The sequence below is a fragment of the Carlito syrichta genome, unplaced genomic scaffold, assembly GCF_000164805.1.
Source record: "Carlito syrichta isolate Samal-C Ts95f unplaced genomic scaffold, Tarsius_syrichta-2.0.1 Scaffold301636, whole genome shotgun sequence".
Taxonomy (NCBI): domain Eukaryota; kingdom Metazoa; phylum Chordata; class Mammalia; order Primates; family Tarsiidae; genus Carlito; species Carlito syrichta.
The window spans coordinates 574,871-591,323 of NW_007245732.1; the positions used below are offsets into that span (position 1 = coordinate 574,871).

The 16,453-nt window shown below is 37.6% G+C and overlaps 1 protein-coding gene across 1 annotated transcript in view; it reads left to right on the forward strand.

Annotated features, from left to right (window-relative positions):
* DGKI (diacylglycerol kinase iota) overlaps positions 1–16,453 on the forward strand; it is a 237,482-nt gene that overhangs the window by 95,710 nt on the left and 125,319 nt on the right. Inside the window, exon 14 of the mRNA XM_021710904.1 lies at positions 16,168–16,268. Coding sequence (XP_021566579.1) covers positions 16,168–16,268 — 101 coding nt within the window. The remainder of the gene's footprint in view (positions 1–16,167; positions 16,269–16,453) is intronic.

The window sequence follows — 16,453 nt, forward strand, 5'->3', positions numbered from 1 at the left end:
GTTTAACAAAGCAATGGTAAATGGCTGCTTGAAGTTAAATGCTTTTAAATCTTATCTTTGTTGGGGGACAAGTTGTTAAGGTGACTGGTGGTGGTCTGTTCCACATGATCACAAAGAGGACAGGTAAGCACAGGTACTGATGTCAGGTGATGAACAGCAGGCAGATGGGTGGGCTAGTCAAATGACTGCTGCCATGATGATGGGGTCTGTGTCACTAAGGTCAGGAAGGGCTCATTAGGTTAATTTGTTTCTTATGCAAATATTTGGAATAGAAAAGCTAGTAAGTACAAAAACAAGCTGGAGAGGGCATTCTAAAAAATTATTAATAGCTACCTCTGTGAATGTTAAGAGAATATAACAGAACTAGGTATAAACTAGTGTTAAAATGTTTGCTCTTGGCCATTGCCTTACTAGACTCTGGTGTGGCCATGTGTTTTTTGAGTCATGGCCAGGTCTTGTTTTCTTAAACTTTGGTCCGCTCCCCTACTTTGGGGGGAGGTGAATCTCTTTTTTTTCCCTCTCTTTTTCTTTGTAATTTACTTTCTAAATAAACCATATTAAAATGCTGCTCTTTAGCTTAAGATTATTCCATTAAAAAATTTCATTTTGGCATTACCCTTTTTACCTGGTTAGTGGGTTTTCTTCCTCCCTGTGCTCTGAGAGTTTTCCTGATGAGTTTCCTCACTCTGCCTGGCTTTCCATCTCATTCAGGACTTTCTAATGATGGAAAGGAAAGGGGCATCAGGAATGGACCATGAGTCTCTAGCTGGAGCATCTTCTTATTCTGCAACCCTTCCTTCTCTGTGATGGCATCCTTCTGTTTTGGGTGTCTGAGGGAGTTCTGCATTTGTCTGTGTAACATTGACCATGTATTAACCTTTATGTTTCAGCTTTTAGATATTAAAAAAATGCCTATTCTCTCTGAAGTTCTGTTATGGTAGAATTCAAGACATGACTCTAGAATTGTAGGAAAAATCTGACTCAAAGGACTCTGAAATGAAGTGGGCATGACTTTTTGTGGGATGAGATATGGTCATTCTTGGTCCTGGTCACTGAGCAGGGAGGCCAGGCCCGTACTGCCTTGGTAAGCTTAGTTAATGTTTCACCTTACTGTCGGCAAGAACCCAAGTAGATTTTTACATTTAGCCAAAGAGGATGTGTGCCTACACTATGCTAAGCACTTGCATAGTGATCAGATTTAACAACCTAATTACTTTACAAGCTAAAGTTTCATTATTTTCTTTCAATAGATGAGAAGACTAGAACAAGAAATAGTAGGAAACTGGCCTACAATCACACACTGTGAATTGATAGTTAACCTTAAAATCCAGGGCTACCTACTTTGATGATAGCATTAGAGACATCAACCTCTACTTTCAATATAGCCTTTAGTCATTTCCCTATGTGTATATATTTACATATATATGATTTATATAATTTATTCAAATCATACTATATAAACTTTTAAAGAAGACTTAGATATGAAAAATAACTTAGAATTCAATTTTGAGAGTTACGAACATAGATTGGTGGTTCAAGTGTTATAATAAAATTTCAGAATGACAAATTCTGGTTAAAAATAAGTTGTTGCACAGTCAGATAATTGGAGAATCTTTTAGGATGGTTAGGAATAGTGTTCAAACTGGGAAATAGGCTTATTAGGAAGTGTCATGCTGACATCTGCAGAGGAATCGCTCCTGGGTTCTTGCATTAGCAACAGTCAACCCAGAGCTTGACCATCAGTACACCTATGTAAATGCACAATACACTTAGGCCTCCCTCAAAATTTGCAATTATATCTTGTTGCTTTTAAAATTTATTTTTAGAGATGAATTATTCATGTCTGCATAGGTATAGAAATAGCTTTATGACTCAGCACTTTTTGTATAGTAAAAGGTCACTTCAAAAGTGAGGTGAACATTTGCTGCAGATTTTGTTGGCTTGAGTGTGCAGGGTATAAAGGAGCTCTTGCAGAAGTCAGATTAGGGGGCAGAGGGGAAAGGTTGCAGAAAGGTCTGGGTATAGGATATGTTCCTCCTGGTGTATTGGGTGGGATAGGAGGGAGAAAAATTTGTGGATTTTTAAAGTAAAAATAAATTTCTAAAATAAAAATTTAACTGACAAATAAAATTAGTTATATATATTTCTACATATCTAACAAGGAGAAGTAAAATTTAGGATCTGAATATCCAGAACAGAGATATCAACCTGGCAGAGATTTCCAAGCAAGAGTAGAATTTTGGAAAGTGAAAAGTCAGATTCCTCTCATTCTTCCATTATGCATCTTTTTATAAACACTAGTTGTAGTATTAAAACAAAATGAGTTAGTTCCTTTACTGCATCTTTTTGGTAGGCATCTGTATGGGTTTACTAGGGCTGCTATAGCAAAGTACCACAGGCTTAAACAACAATTTTCTCACAATTCTGAAGGTTGGAAATCTGAGATCAAGGTGTCAGTCAGGTTGGTTTCTTCTGGAGCTTCTCCCCTTCGTTTGTAGATGAGATGACCATCTTCTTCTTGAATCTTCATAGTGTCTTCTTTAGGTACTTGTGTCTAAATTCCCTCTTCTTATAAGGACACCGGCCATATTTGATTAGGGTCTATCCTAATAACCTCATTTTAATTTAATTACCTCTTTAAAAACCCTGTCTCTGAATATGTATAGTCACATTCTGGAGTACTAGGGGTTAGGACTTCAACTTATCAATTTTGGGGACAGACAGTTCTGCACATAATTGCATAATACTGGATAAATTTGATTGAATTTTGTTTTTTTCCTTTTGTGTCACCTGCTCAAGACTAATCTTTGTGTATAATGCTGATATCAATAGTTTAATTCTTTAAGGTGTTTTTTATTGAAGGGTATGAGAAGAGCTGAAGAACATTGCCTTTGAATTTCCAGCAGATTTTCAGTCTTAATCATATGGGTAAAATAAGGTTGTTGACCTCTCTGGACCCAAATACATTTCTGTAAAATAAGGTTGTTGAGCAATATGCACTTTAAATTTTTGTCCAAATCTGAATTTCTAATGCATGATCATAACAGTAGCACAGCACCTACAGAAATACATACAGACTAAAATGGGAAGGAAAAGTAGTAATTTTGCTAGTCTTTGTGAATAAAAGGTTTATTTACAAATAGACTTTACCAGAAAAAAACAAAAACTCAAATACCTTTAGATTCACCATTACAGCTTCAATGTTTTTAATGGATTTACTGTACTTAGAGAGAAAAAAGGTACATTTCAATTTTAATTCCAGTACTGTAATAATAACTGATATTATCTTCTGACACAGGATGAGAAGGACATATCAATAACAAAGAAATCTAGATGCTTGTTTTGAGTGTTCCAAGAGTATGTTTATTTTGGATTACTTTGTTGAGATGGTAATGAACTGTGAAGTGTGTTTCCTTTCTAGGGGAGTTTCAATTTAATTATACCAAGTCAATTGAGTTTTACTGGTCTGCCATAATATGCTGAAACACATCCATGAAGTGAAAGAGTATGTTTTTAAAGGAATAAAAGGAAATACTTGTTGATACTAGACTTAATTAATTCCTATAACTCATCATCACATTTTGTGTTAGGAAATGAAATTGTAAAAATGAATTCAATAAGTTCTAAAGTTATAGCCAAGATATTTTACTCAAATGAAAGTACCTTTGGAAGAATTAAAAATGGAACAACAACAAAAAAATCCCAAACTGTTTTGCTTTATGTTACAGAGTCCTGTAGTTTTATTTAGTTTTAAAGAATAACCACTCAATCTTACTGCTCTTACAAAAGATGGTCTGTGTCCTCTAATTGGGATATAAACATATCATGTGGCTTGATGATATTATTTTGCTGTCCAAGAAAAGTAAAACAATTGTATATATTTCCTTGAAGAAAGGTTCTTGACTTACGAGTACCTTAGGTTACTGCCTCAGTAGAGAGTTCTACTTTAATGTGACAAGTAAAAGGAGAGAAAGAGACAGAATAAGCAAAAGGGCCATAAATTATTTTCAAGTTCTATTGTGATGTTATCAATAAAACCATTCTTTATTTTCTCTTTTGTTGTTTTCCTTTTAGTACTGGTAGCACTACAATATCTGTTTTGTGTTTTTTTTTCATCATCCAAGTAATTTATCAGTAGACTCCTAAAATTATATTCTGAGGAACTCCTTTTCTCAGGTTTATTATCAAATTTTGCAAAAGTTATTTTTGTTTATTAGTAATTGTTATATGATTTCCGTAAACTCTTTTCTAGAAATATGCCTTTATTCTATTCTTTCTTAAACCGACAAGAAGAATGGTCCCCGCAAAAAGAGCAGTATCTGAAACCCCTCCATCACTGGATGAGGAATTGGAGAAGGGTGATGAACCCAGTTGACTAAATTGTCTGAATTGGAAAGAAGGTCAGGTTCAGAGGACTTTTGACTCTTTCTTTCTGGATTTCTGGTGAGCAAACATGGGCTACTGAGAACACTTCTGAACTACTCGTGGGAGACTTAGGTTTCCAAGTGCCATTGGTTGATAAGTAGAATTGTGGTTCCATGTCTCTCTCCAGATCCAGTTGTAACTCATCACTGAGTGTGCAGGACCTTGGTGAGCAACTGGCAGCCTGGAGGGAAAAAAATGAGTCAAAACAAAGAAAGGTAAAATATTAATTACCTAGTAGTTAGGAAAAAAAGATCTTGGAGATTTTTTTCTGATACCCAGATTTTTGGAAGGTATATGAATTTCTTTATAAAATTTTTATGTGGAATGCCTTTTATATAATGCCATTTATTGTCAGTCCAATTCTTATTTTTTATCTTCTTCATACAAAACAAAACATGACCTCTTCTCCAGACTGAGTCTGTTTCCTAGTAATGTGTATTTATACTCCCACAAAATTTATCAAGTAGTTTTTCAGCAGGAATGCTTAGAGTTTATGCCTTCCATTCTTTCTCTACCTAATTAGGTTATATCATTTCTCACACCCTTAAGACAGCCATGTTTGTTTTCACTTCACTATTGCTTCATGAATTTTGGCTACTGCTTTGTTTGGATATTTTTATTTATAAAAATTTTAAATTTTTGATTTTTTTCTATTGGCTTGTAGATGAAATATGTGTTAAATATTTAAAAATTGCACACAGTCTAGGTGTTTCTTGGTAAAAACGTTGTTTCAGTGTTATACACAGATAAACCCACTCAAATGCCACCACTTGGTTAGTCAAAGCATTTACAGTTACTAGAAGGTGAGCAAATATACCAGTAGTTGTTAGCCTAATTTCAGTGTCCTTCATGATATATATGAAAGGCCACAAGTGTTTTCTTCTATGAAATGGCACTTTTTAAACTACACAGACTGTATTAGTTCTTCCACACTTCTTTCCAGTAAAGAAAGTATTTGTTTATCATCTGCAAATAAGAACAGAATAATACTACAGTTTGTGATTGCAAGCCCAAGGGAAGATTTTTAGTGCTTTAAATAGTAAGTAAATGTAAACTTTGATGTATGGAACATGAAACCTGAAGTAGAAAATGCCTGTCTTCCTGAACACATGAGATCTAAAGCCACTTTGATGACTGAGGACTAATGTCCTATCATGTCTCATTAGTCAAAGCCCAATGTCTCCTTACAACACTGAAGATAGTGATTGATGTTCTTCTCTCCAATCAGCAGTCAAAGAAGTCTCCACCACTTCAAGCTACATTGCTAAAAGTAGCTCAGATTAGTGTTTTGTGATAGATTTCTTTAGCCATTTTTAAAAACCAGGAAACTTCTTACATGGATTTACTTCTTGCAGTAGAAATTATTTTGTTCTGATATGATGAAAGCTAGGGCTTGAGTGCTTCTTTTTAATCCAGTTTTTCTGAATTGTTCTTCATCTCAAGCAATTTGAATTTGTGTAATTCTACTGTAAAAGTACATGTTCCCTCTACCTCCAGTTTCCGTCTGTTCATATTTCCTGTGGTATTTGCTTCTCCTTTTCCTTTCATTAGTTTATTTGTACAATTTTCATAATATTTAAGCATAAAATAATATAAAAAGAGCGTCAGTGGAAACTTAAAGTCTAAAGCTCCAACCCTAGAAAACTTTTTGTTCTTTATTTAATTTAATCTTTATTTGCCAGTTTAGCAAACATCAGAGCAGAAGATTCCACCTTCGTGAAGCTTCAACTTGCAGATAGTATGCCATCACAAGTCAAAATTCTTCTTCATTTATATTAAGCAGGAGTGAGTCAGAGACTCAGCTTCACTCATGAAGGGGGCACAGTAACAATATGGTGCATGAGCACTGAGATGATTTTTTGTTTTTTGTTTTTGGTAGATTTTTCCTGTGTACCAAATTCTATTGACTGACCTCTCTTCTGGCCAGTGATGCACATTACATTTCACACATGATTAGGCTGATGATGAAGGTAGTCAGTTGTCATGAAAAAGCTTTCTTCTCGTTGCAAAATTAAGAAGTCCACTTTTAAGAGTTTAAAAACCTCTGAATAAATGCATGCTGTGAGAGAAATAAAGATAGACATAGGTGGGCATCCTGTCCCCAGGTAACTCTTGATTGCTGGCGGGAGCAACATCATCATGTCATACTCAACATTTACATCAGACAGTGTTCAATGGGATGAAATTTTGTTTTTGTTTTTTTTTAATTTTATTTTAAAAATGTGGGGTACAATTCAGGGTTAGGTATACAAATGTTCATTATGCAAGTACCCTTGTTGATGTGGTGTGCCCCTCCCTCCCCTGGCAGTTTCCCTCAGCTGCCATTCCCACCTCCCTCCCCTGGAAGTTTCCCACTGTCAGTCCCTTTATTATAGTATTATAATTGTTCAAGGTCTGCTTATGAGTGAGAACATATGGTACTCTTTTCTTTTTTTCTGTGCTAGATCACTGAGTATGATAGACTCTAAATCCATCCAAGTTGCTGCAAAGTCCATATGTTTGTCCTTCTTTATGACTGCATAGGGATGAAATTTTTGGATGCAAGGAGCCCAATTAGTCTAGGTGCAAGATGACAGTAGCTTGGTCTGTGGCTTTTCAGTGGAAGGGGCAACAAAGCATACATATTTGAAGAATCTTCAGAGGAGGACAAATTGCAGGGGAAAGAAAGAAGGAGCTTCTGGAAACTTTGCTGGGAAACCAGAAGAGTGTTTTGAACTGAAAACCAAATCATGATGTGGAATGTTACTGAAGGGTGAATTTAGGTGAGGACTGAGAAGTGCATTTAAAATGCATGACTAAAGAGAAAGGAGACAGTGGAGATGTTGTGCCATCATATGGGGAGGAAACGTTGAGCTTCTGGAGCAATCAGTTATTCAGTAGCTAAAACATACATTAATGACTCTGGTAATAATAAGTTATGCTCCACATAAAAGTCTCAGAATTGAATGACTGAGTCAAAAAGAGTGACGGCATTCACTGCACAAGAAGTGGTGGTCAGAAGAATTTGAAATATCGATCAAGGTTGTTGGTCTGTCTCTTTTCCTTTAAAGTAAAACTTTTGAAACTGCTGTACTTGTCGAGCTGCTTCGTGGTTCTGCTGAGTAGAGCCGTTACGCGTGTCTCTTCAACTTTGCTTTCCCTCAAATGCCATGAACGTGATACCAAGCAGAAAAGACAGTCTGTAATGACCACATGGTAATTCCACTCTACTACATATTCATTTGTTACACATTTCAAAAGCATAAAAATGGTTTTTAGTTTTTAAAAAATGTTTATTTTCATGGGGGTACAAGTGTACTTTTGTTACATGCATAGATTGCATAGTGGTGAATGAGGACCAATCACCCAGATAATGTACATTGTACCCATTAAATAATTTCTCATCATCCACCTCCCTCTCAAGCATAGAAATTTATTACAAATTTCCATGGAAACCTAAAAATGATAAGTCCAGTGTATATTGGAAGAACTGTAGAAAATTCAAAAATTAATTTTGTTTCAGCTAATGTCATAAAAATTCCTTGATATTTGGTACTTATAGTCTATTTTTACTCTATTATTCATTAAGTCAGCAAATATTTATTTCATGTGTGCATCTAGCTTTGGTGCTTAGCACTTGCACTCTTTTGCCATTAGTCCCTGATGGTTTCTGTGACTGATGATTTCTGTGACTTAAAGCCCAATACCTCCAAAATGTGGTAAAAAGGTCTAAAACAAACTATGAAGAGGGGGATTTAGACTCTATAGGGAGAATTTGCAAATGCTTAGGGAAGTCTGAGCAAAGACTAAGCCAATTCCATTAGTATGTTACCTCTGGATGACAGTCAAGCAGAGAATGAGTAACCATTTGAAGATGTACTCAGGAGTCAGGAATAGCAAACATTGAATTAGGTGAGATTGAAGATCCCTCTCAACCTTATAGATCATCTAGGAAGGTCTGGAGGAATAGCTATCTTGAAGAACATGTGAGCCCTGACATACTGTGTTAGTCTCCTCCCAAGTTCCCATCTTAGAAACTGAGAACTTATTTAAATTCCATCCAAAAAAGATTAGCAACCTCTAAAGGTACTTTTTCAGAAGAACATGTCAGGCAGCAGGAGCACATGACTGACTGCTGCTAATGTGATTTTGGTTTATCCTTGGTTTGGGATTCAAAGACTTCTGTATGGTTTATTTCAGATTTCTGAGGCATTGTTTCCTACTCCAGGCAGAAGTCGACTGAATTATTAAGATTTTCTCTAAACTTGGCAGGTCTCAAAAATTCATTTTAAGCCTTTGTTCACATTGATTTTATTGTTCTATGTAAAGAGGACTTCTTGGATATGTTTTTGGATAGATTACTGTCAGTGGCAGACTGAAATGTCCCAGGGTAAGTTTTAGCAATTTTAGCAGGAAGTTGCTAAAGGAAGCCACTGAGTATAATAATATTTTTAAAAGACCCAGCTTGATAGCTGATGTAAAATGTGGTGATAGATGTTTGTGGACCTACTGTTATTTAACTGAAGAATTAGTAGTCCTGAAATAGTTTACTTAGCTTTTTGGTGGGAACATCTACTGCTTGTGTATTTTCTTCCCTCTTTTTATGTGTGGATCCCACAAGTGAGATAAAATGTAAGCAGGTGAGAGCATAACCCAGCATGGATTTCCTTCCTGATCGAAAGATCAAAGAACAAAAATGGACCACCACATCAGAGTGATGCCTGGGGTTCCCAGAAGGGAAGGTCACCAGAAAGCAGCCCAGAGATACTCCCATGCCAAGCAGTGCTATAGTCTCACAACCATGAATAGTTGCAGAGGAATTCGACTTCCTAGTATCCTTTTGCTCAAAAATGTTTATTGTAAACAACATAGGCCAGGTGCTGGAGCTGCAGAGAAAATGAAGAGAAAGTCTTTCACACTGTAATTCACACTAGAAATTAATACTTTAATAAAATTCTATTCATAAAATAAGGACCAGTTCAAATGAATTATATTAAAGATTAGTCAGAAATGTATATTATTATAGCTAGATTATAATAAGGTAGAATGTCACATTTGGGTTGCTTGAAAGAAGGCAATTTGTTTTTAGTAAATCAGGACTGGAAGGAGAAAGGCAGACAGAGCTGTGATGCTTTTCTGCTTCACAAAGGAAAACCAACTCTTTCTGTATGAATAGCAAATGCCCGATAAATTGTAGTTCTTCAGAAAAATCAATGCATCTACACAGTGAGTGTTACAGGGACAAATCTTACACTGAGCTATCTAAGAAATGTTTATGGAAACAGAATATTTACAAGGTACAAAATGCGGAATAATTATATAACGTTAGGGATATTCTCTGCAACGTGAATCAGGATTTGCATTCTTAACATCTTCAGGTAAAATACCTTGCAAACGTTTGCCGTTCCCGCTTGCATTCTTATCCAACATTTTGTGGATGGCTGCGTTACTCTGATCTTGCCTCCCTACCCATGTTGGCAGACTCTCATCCTGTTAAGATTGCTATCTACTAACTGCTCATTAGAGCTGCAACTCTGGCTTCAGCTATGTTGTTATTATCCAGAACTGAACTGAAACAGATATAAAGCTTGTGGAAATGGAAGAAGCACTAGGGTGCTAATATTAGTAACAACCATAACGCATTATTTTTTGAACTTTAATATTTGCCAGGAGTGTGCTAACTACCTTAGATGCATTCAGCACTCACTACATGCCTATGATGTGTCCAATTTTTAGGTCAAAATGGTTTAAAGAAAGTAACTTCAGACTTCTGACAGTTTAGATTGGAACTAAAATTTTTTTGACTATATATTCTGCTTTATCTACAGTGCTATATTGTCTTACTATTAAAGGGTATTGCTCCCAGATGGTTCATGCTTCCAACAAGAGAAGGAATTATGTGAATCAATGGTCTAAAAGTGACCCTGGGGAACCAAAGCACCGACTCTGTCACTTTATCCACAGAAGACTGCATGAGAAAAGACCTTTGATCAGTCTGAGAGAAACTGTGTGTACTACAGAAACCGATCAAAAGAATGGAAGAGTTTAAGGGCATAAGGAAGGAATTTGACCCTAATGAATTGAAACTCTATATGGGAACGCTTTTTTTTTTTTTTAAAGAACAATTGGCAGCATTTATGAGGGAGCAGAGATTGGCAAGAATTGGGTGCCAATTGAATAGCAGTGAGTGTTCAGGAAGGTGTCTTGATGGGATGACGGTCCACCAGCCTTCCAGCATCTCAGGGTAACAGGTGTGCATAATGTGGGTAAGGGGAACTGTGGGCCAGAAGTTGTTGGAAGCCCACCTGTGTGACTCAATGAGGGGTGCGCTTATTACAGTTCTTGTGCAAGTATTCATGGGGGACTTTTGGGAGTTAAGTCCAGAGCCATGAACTTCCACTCTGCATAAGGATCTCAATCACAGTGTTGCAGAGGAAATTAATGAGAAGACAACAGTCCTGAGGTCCTGAGGTCACTACCCCAATATGAAAGGAAGTTCACAGATTGCTGAATCTCTTTTAGGAAGCTTGAGAGCTTTCATGGAAGTCAGGTTTAGAACCTGATACAGAGCCTAAATCAGTATGGGAATAGCTTGGGCAGGTGTTGGCAGGGAGGCATATATATTTTTACCCAGGTTGTTAGTCTTTTCTATGCTCTACTAACTTCCTTGGCAAAATTTGATTTTAGAAAACTAATGGCCGTGGTATTCCCCAGACTCTACGGAACAGCTTTGTCATCTCCTACTTTCAGTCAGCCATTAATGGGACACTAATATATTTTGACATCAAGGTACAAAATTGAATTATATAGCTTTTATTTAATCTCTGTGCACGTTTCTCCCTGTGTGCTAGCTGACTGTTTTCATGTTACTAGTTGGCCTTGTAAAATACCAGGTGGGAGAAGATCCAGGAGTGTAAAATGTCTTAGCACCAGCCAAGTGAGACAGCTTCCCCCCAGAGGAAGTCCAGTGTCCTGTCAGCGGTTTCTCTGTGTACTCTACACTTTTTCACTATCTGGCAGCAGCAGATGCTTTTGTTTGTTAGACAGAACCTCACCTAGGAAAATTTTCAGATGTTATTATAGTGGCAATGGTGTCTATTGAGCACTGACAATGTGCCAGGCAATTTTCTAAGCACATCACGTGTATTGACTCATTATCATTCTCATAATATGCCTTTGGGATGGATGCTGGTCTTATCTCCACTTTACCAATGAGGAAACTGAAGCACATAGTTTCTTTATTTTTATTTTATATTTTTTAATTTTAAAGACGTGGGGTACAATTCAGGGTTTGGTATACAAATGTTCATTATGTAGGTACCCTTGTTGACGAGGTGTGCCCCTTCCCCTTCCCCCTCCACTACTGCCAATCCCAGAGAGTTTCTTTGTTGACCAGCCACAGGAATAACTGTACTTTAAATTCTGTCAATCTAACATGGAGCCTGAGCTCTTCACCTTTCTGCCGTGCTGCTTCACTACTGTTTACACAGGGTTAAGAAAGAGTCCAGAAGGTTTTCCCTGTGCATCCTGTGATCTAGTGCCCTAAATTTGCTGATGGGCCTCAACTAGGACAACGTTTGATAGGAGACAAAGCACCAGATACTCTGGTCAGAAGACTGTGGTTAAGCAAGCTGCTACTGGTGAGATAGAGGGAAGTGTTGAAGGTTGTTGGGACAAGATAGGAGCAAGAGCAACAGAGGGGACAGGTAGGAAGTTGGGTGGGGGAGAGTAAGTGGTGGTTATAGGAATTTTTGTTTTCCTCTGTCTTGCTCAGCTGATGATTGTGGAGATGAACTGAGAATGTGTGAATTAATTTGGGATCTGTTAAGTTCTAATCAAGTGAAGATTGGTGGGAGGCCAGTGGTCCTGGAGAAAATAGCATGTGGACGAGAATCAGGGCGTAGATGGAAGCCCATGAGATAGATGTGTGTGGACAGGGAACAGGCACTGCTGGATTTGGAGAAAGATGTTACACATTGGAGACCCCATGGTCGGGGAACTCCATGAAGTAGGGGTGGAAGGACTAGTCCACAGTCATTCTTCCAATCTTATTTCTGTTTGTCAACTGCCACCTATAGGGAGGTCTTAGTCCTGATATCTCCAGTCCAGTGGAGAAGACTAGAACCCACTGCCGTTAGATCAACTGTTATCTCAAAAATAGTTCAGGTGGAGCTTATTCAATCCCTGTGCCCCATCCCTTCTCCCTTTACAGAGTCTGATGGATCACCACATTCTGTGGTTCCAGCTTCCCCCTTATCTGCTATATGAGCAGGAAAATATTTGCTACTTACAATCTTTGCAGATCATTTAAGTGAACTGGGAAATAAAATTATCAGACTTTTTAAATTTGGGAATAAGGATTTGGCATGAACATTGTGTGATCACTCTGTTAATCACTCAGATTCTTTCCTTCCTACTGATGTATAATACCTAATACTCTTTGCTATAGTCTTTGTTTTTACTCTTATTCTGAGTTATTTGTTTACATATTGACATGCTTTTAAAATAACACCATTATTTCCTTTTTTTTTTTTTAATTCAGAGTCTCACTCTGTCACCCAGACTGGAGTGCAGTGTCTGCTCCCGGCCACCACAACCTCGAACTGCTGGGCTTCGGCGATCCTTCCGCCTCAGCCTTCCGAGTAGCTGGAACTACAGGCGCGCGCTACCACACCTAGCTAATTTTCTTTTGATTTATTGTAGAAATGAGGTCTTGCCAAGTTGCCCAGGCGGGTCTTGAACCCGTGGGGCTCAGGCAACCCACTCACCTCAGTCTCCCAAAGGCGCAGGATTACAGGTTGAGCCACTGAGCCTGGCTTCATTATTTCTTTTAAAAACATGATTTACATTGATGATACTTAACACAAAATAATCTTCAAATTCTGCCACATAGAAATAACTACTTGGAACAGCTTGTTGCACATTTCTCCAGATACTTCTCTTGCATATACAAGCTCTTTAATTCCTCAGCTTGCTTGAAAGAGCTTGTGCCATCTATAAGTTTCTAAGACTTTTTCTCATTTAACAATATGCTGGGCTGAGTGCGGTGACTCAAGCCTGTAATCCCAGCACTTTGGGAGGCTGAGGCGAGAGGATTGCCTGAGACCGCAGGTTTGAGACCAACCCGGGCAACATGGTGAGACCTCATCTCTACAGTAAGTAAAAAAATTAGCCGTGTGTGGTAGTGTATGCCTGTAGTTCCAGCTATTTGGAAGGCTGAGGTGGAAGGATCCCTGGAACCTAGTAGGTCGACACTGGGGTGGCTGTGAACCTGCCACTGCACTCCAGCCTGGGCAATGGAGTGGGACTCCAACTCAAAAAAATCCCCCCAAAAAACCAATATACTGTAGCCAAACTTCCTTTTAAATAGAGACCTACACACTCATTTTTAATATCTGTCCAGTGTTATCTTTTTTACTTAACCATCCCCCTGCTGATTGTTTATTGGTAAAGTCTGAGCACCTCATAGAGATTGCCTGACTTGGTTTACTGGCAAATCCATGGGACTCTTGGTATTTACCTGTGGGCTAGAGAGTCTGAATTCCTCAGAAGAGCATAGAAAGAACACAAAACGGATGTGTGAAGGGCCCATGGCTCTACTTTCAGCTCTGCCACTTAATAGCTCTGTGACCTTTGAATCACGTCACCTTTCTGTACTTCAGTTTACTTATCTGTAATGATGTTATGGGTATGTATGGTATTAGGATCTGTTCTACTAACTTAAGGTCTGTATCTCCAAGTATTGGGCTGTCAAACTGTATCTCCCATTGCAACTTAAACACTCATGTCAGCTATATCTGTCAATGCCTCTTTGATGTCCAGCACAATGCTCATACAAAGCAGATACCCGACAAACACTCTGAGTGATGGACCAATACAGCTGTTGAGTCTGTCTTTTCAATTTCCCCCCAGAAATATTTATTCATCTCTAAGGTGTTATATTGGCTAGGCTTTACCTCAGTGAACCTCAGATATTTTTACCTGTCTACCATCTCTCTTTAGAATGTGTACACTTATATCTACACTTTAAAATAGTCATGGTTTAAATGTGTGTGTGTGTGTGTGTGTGTGTGTGTGTGTGTGAGAGAGAGAGAGAGAGAGAGAGAGAGAGAACTATGTATGAGTGTACATTTATGTATCTATAGTTGGATATGGATATGTTATTTTAGGTGAGTAGAGTGTGAGTCCATGTGGAGGGAGTTACTATATTTGCCCTAAAACGAGGTTGTAGACAAGAAAATGAGCTTAAATTACTTTTCACTCTCTCTTTCAGAGTTGCAATGAAATTGAATGTGTATGTATGACTATGTCTCTGTGTATGTTTGAGGAAGAGGTAGAGAGTGGTGTCCTGAATATTCTTTTAAAAGTAACCCCCTTTCCTTTCATCCATTCTTTTCTTTCTTCCTTTTCTTTCTTTCTTCTTTTCCTTTTCTCCCTCCCTCCCTTCCCCCTCCCTCTCCTCCTCTCTCTTTCCCACCCTCTGCCCTACCTTCCTTTTCTTTCTTTCTTTTCTTTTGTCTTTTTCCTTCCTTTCTTTCTTTTTCTTTCTTTACTTCTGTCCCAGAAATGAATTGACAAGTAATGCTATTCTTTCTACTTTAGTCACTGGTGATTTTTATCATCATTTGTTATAAAAATTGAGAAGCAAGCTTTTATTTTAGAAAATTATCTCCACCAATGAAATTCAAGTACAAGGTAGTATTTAAAGACAAGTAGAGATTGTGTTATACTAATATATTGAAGAAATGTATTGATCCATAGTGATGGTGATAAAAACTAAATGACTTTACGCAACTAATGCCCAAGATTAAACTACTTTGAAACTATTACTTAAGAAAATCCAAGGAATCAAATTCTAGACATTCTGAGGAAAACAGAATGTTTCAGAAGGTCTGATATTCTACCCTTTAATTGATTAACATGTCCCAAGATTAAACTACTTTGAAACTATTACTTAAGAAAATCCAGATTAAACTACTTTGAAACTATTACTTAAGAAAATCCAAGGAATCAAATTCTAGACATTCTGAGGAAAACAGAATGTTTCAGAAGGTCTGATATTCTACCCTTTAATTGATTAACATGTGTCCTAAACGTGTATCAACTGAATTCTTTCAAAATGAGTTACATACTTTATTGTCCTCCTAAAGGGAATACATTTTATATTCTTAAAACATTTTATTCATTTTTGAGTGCTTAGAGGCACCATTATAGGTAGCATTTATTGTCATGTGCTTTGACTGAGAGGTACTCTCAGAGACTGTTGAGGTGTGTGGAGCTACTACAATCTTAGTCCTCTGCTTTCTGAGTTCTTAGTTGGCTTTTTTATATCATTTTCCATCTCTCTGAAGGTCAGGCTGCCCGTGACCTTGTTAGATTGTTATGGGCACATTAGCCTATGGGTCTTACGGCTCCACTCTACTCTCACTATTTCTGATTGGTTGCATCTCATCAATTATGTGACTACATACATGATTTTATTAATTTTTTTGATAAATTAATAGCAAATAAATGATGTAAAGGTGGTCTTCAAAGGTACTTTCTGCGTATTTTCGTGTTCTTACCTATCTTCCAGAAACTTTAGGTTTCTGGAGAAGTGCTCTCCAAATAACTGGTATTCTGGTAAAGAATTCATCATTTTGGTTTAACTGTGAACCTTTTCTTCTAAACACGAAGAGATGCTATTGCCCCAGTCCTTCCAGCTGCATGATTGCCAATTCTCCTTTCTCGTTTGTAACTGACCATTTGGTTCTTGTTTTGCAGTCCTCAGTCCGTCCCAGATCGCCTGAGAATCCGAGTGAACAAAATCAGTTTACAAGACTATGAAGGATTCCACTATGACAAAGAGAAGCTCCGAGAAGCTTGTAAGTTGGAAGGTCCTAATTGATTTCATATAGTCACCTTGTCTCCAGTCTCTTGATCCTCCTTGGTTTCGTGGGTAGAGTCATCCATCTTGGTGGCTGAAAATTGTGTTTAGAGAAGTGAATGGAAGCACAGTAACACGAGAGCTCCATGTGATAGTACATGGGCTAACTGAAGAGGAACTTGA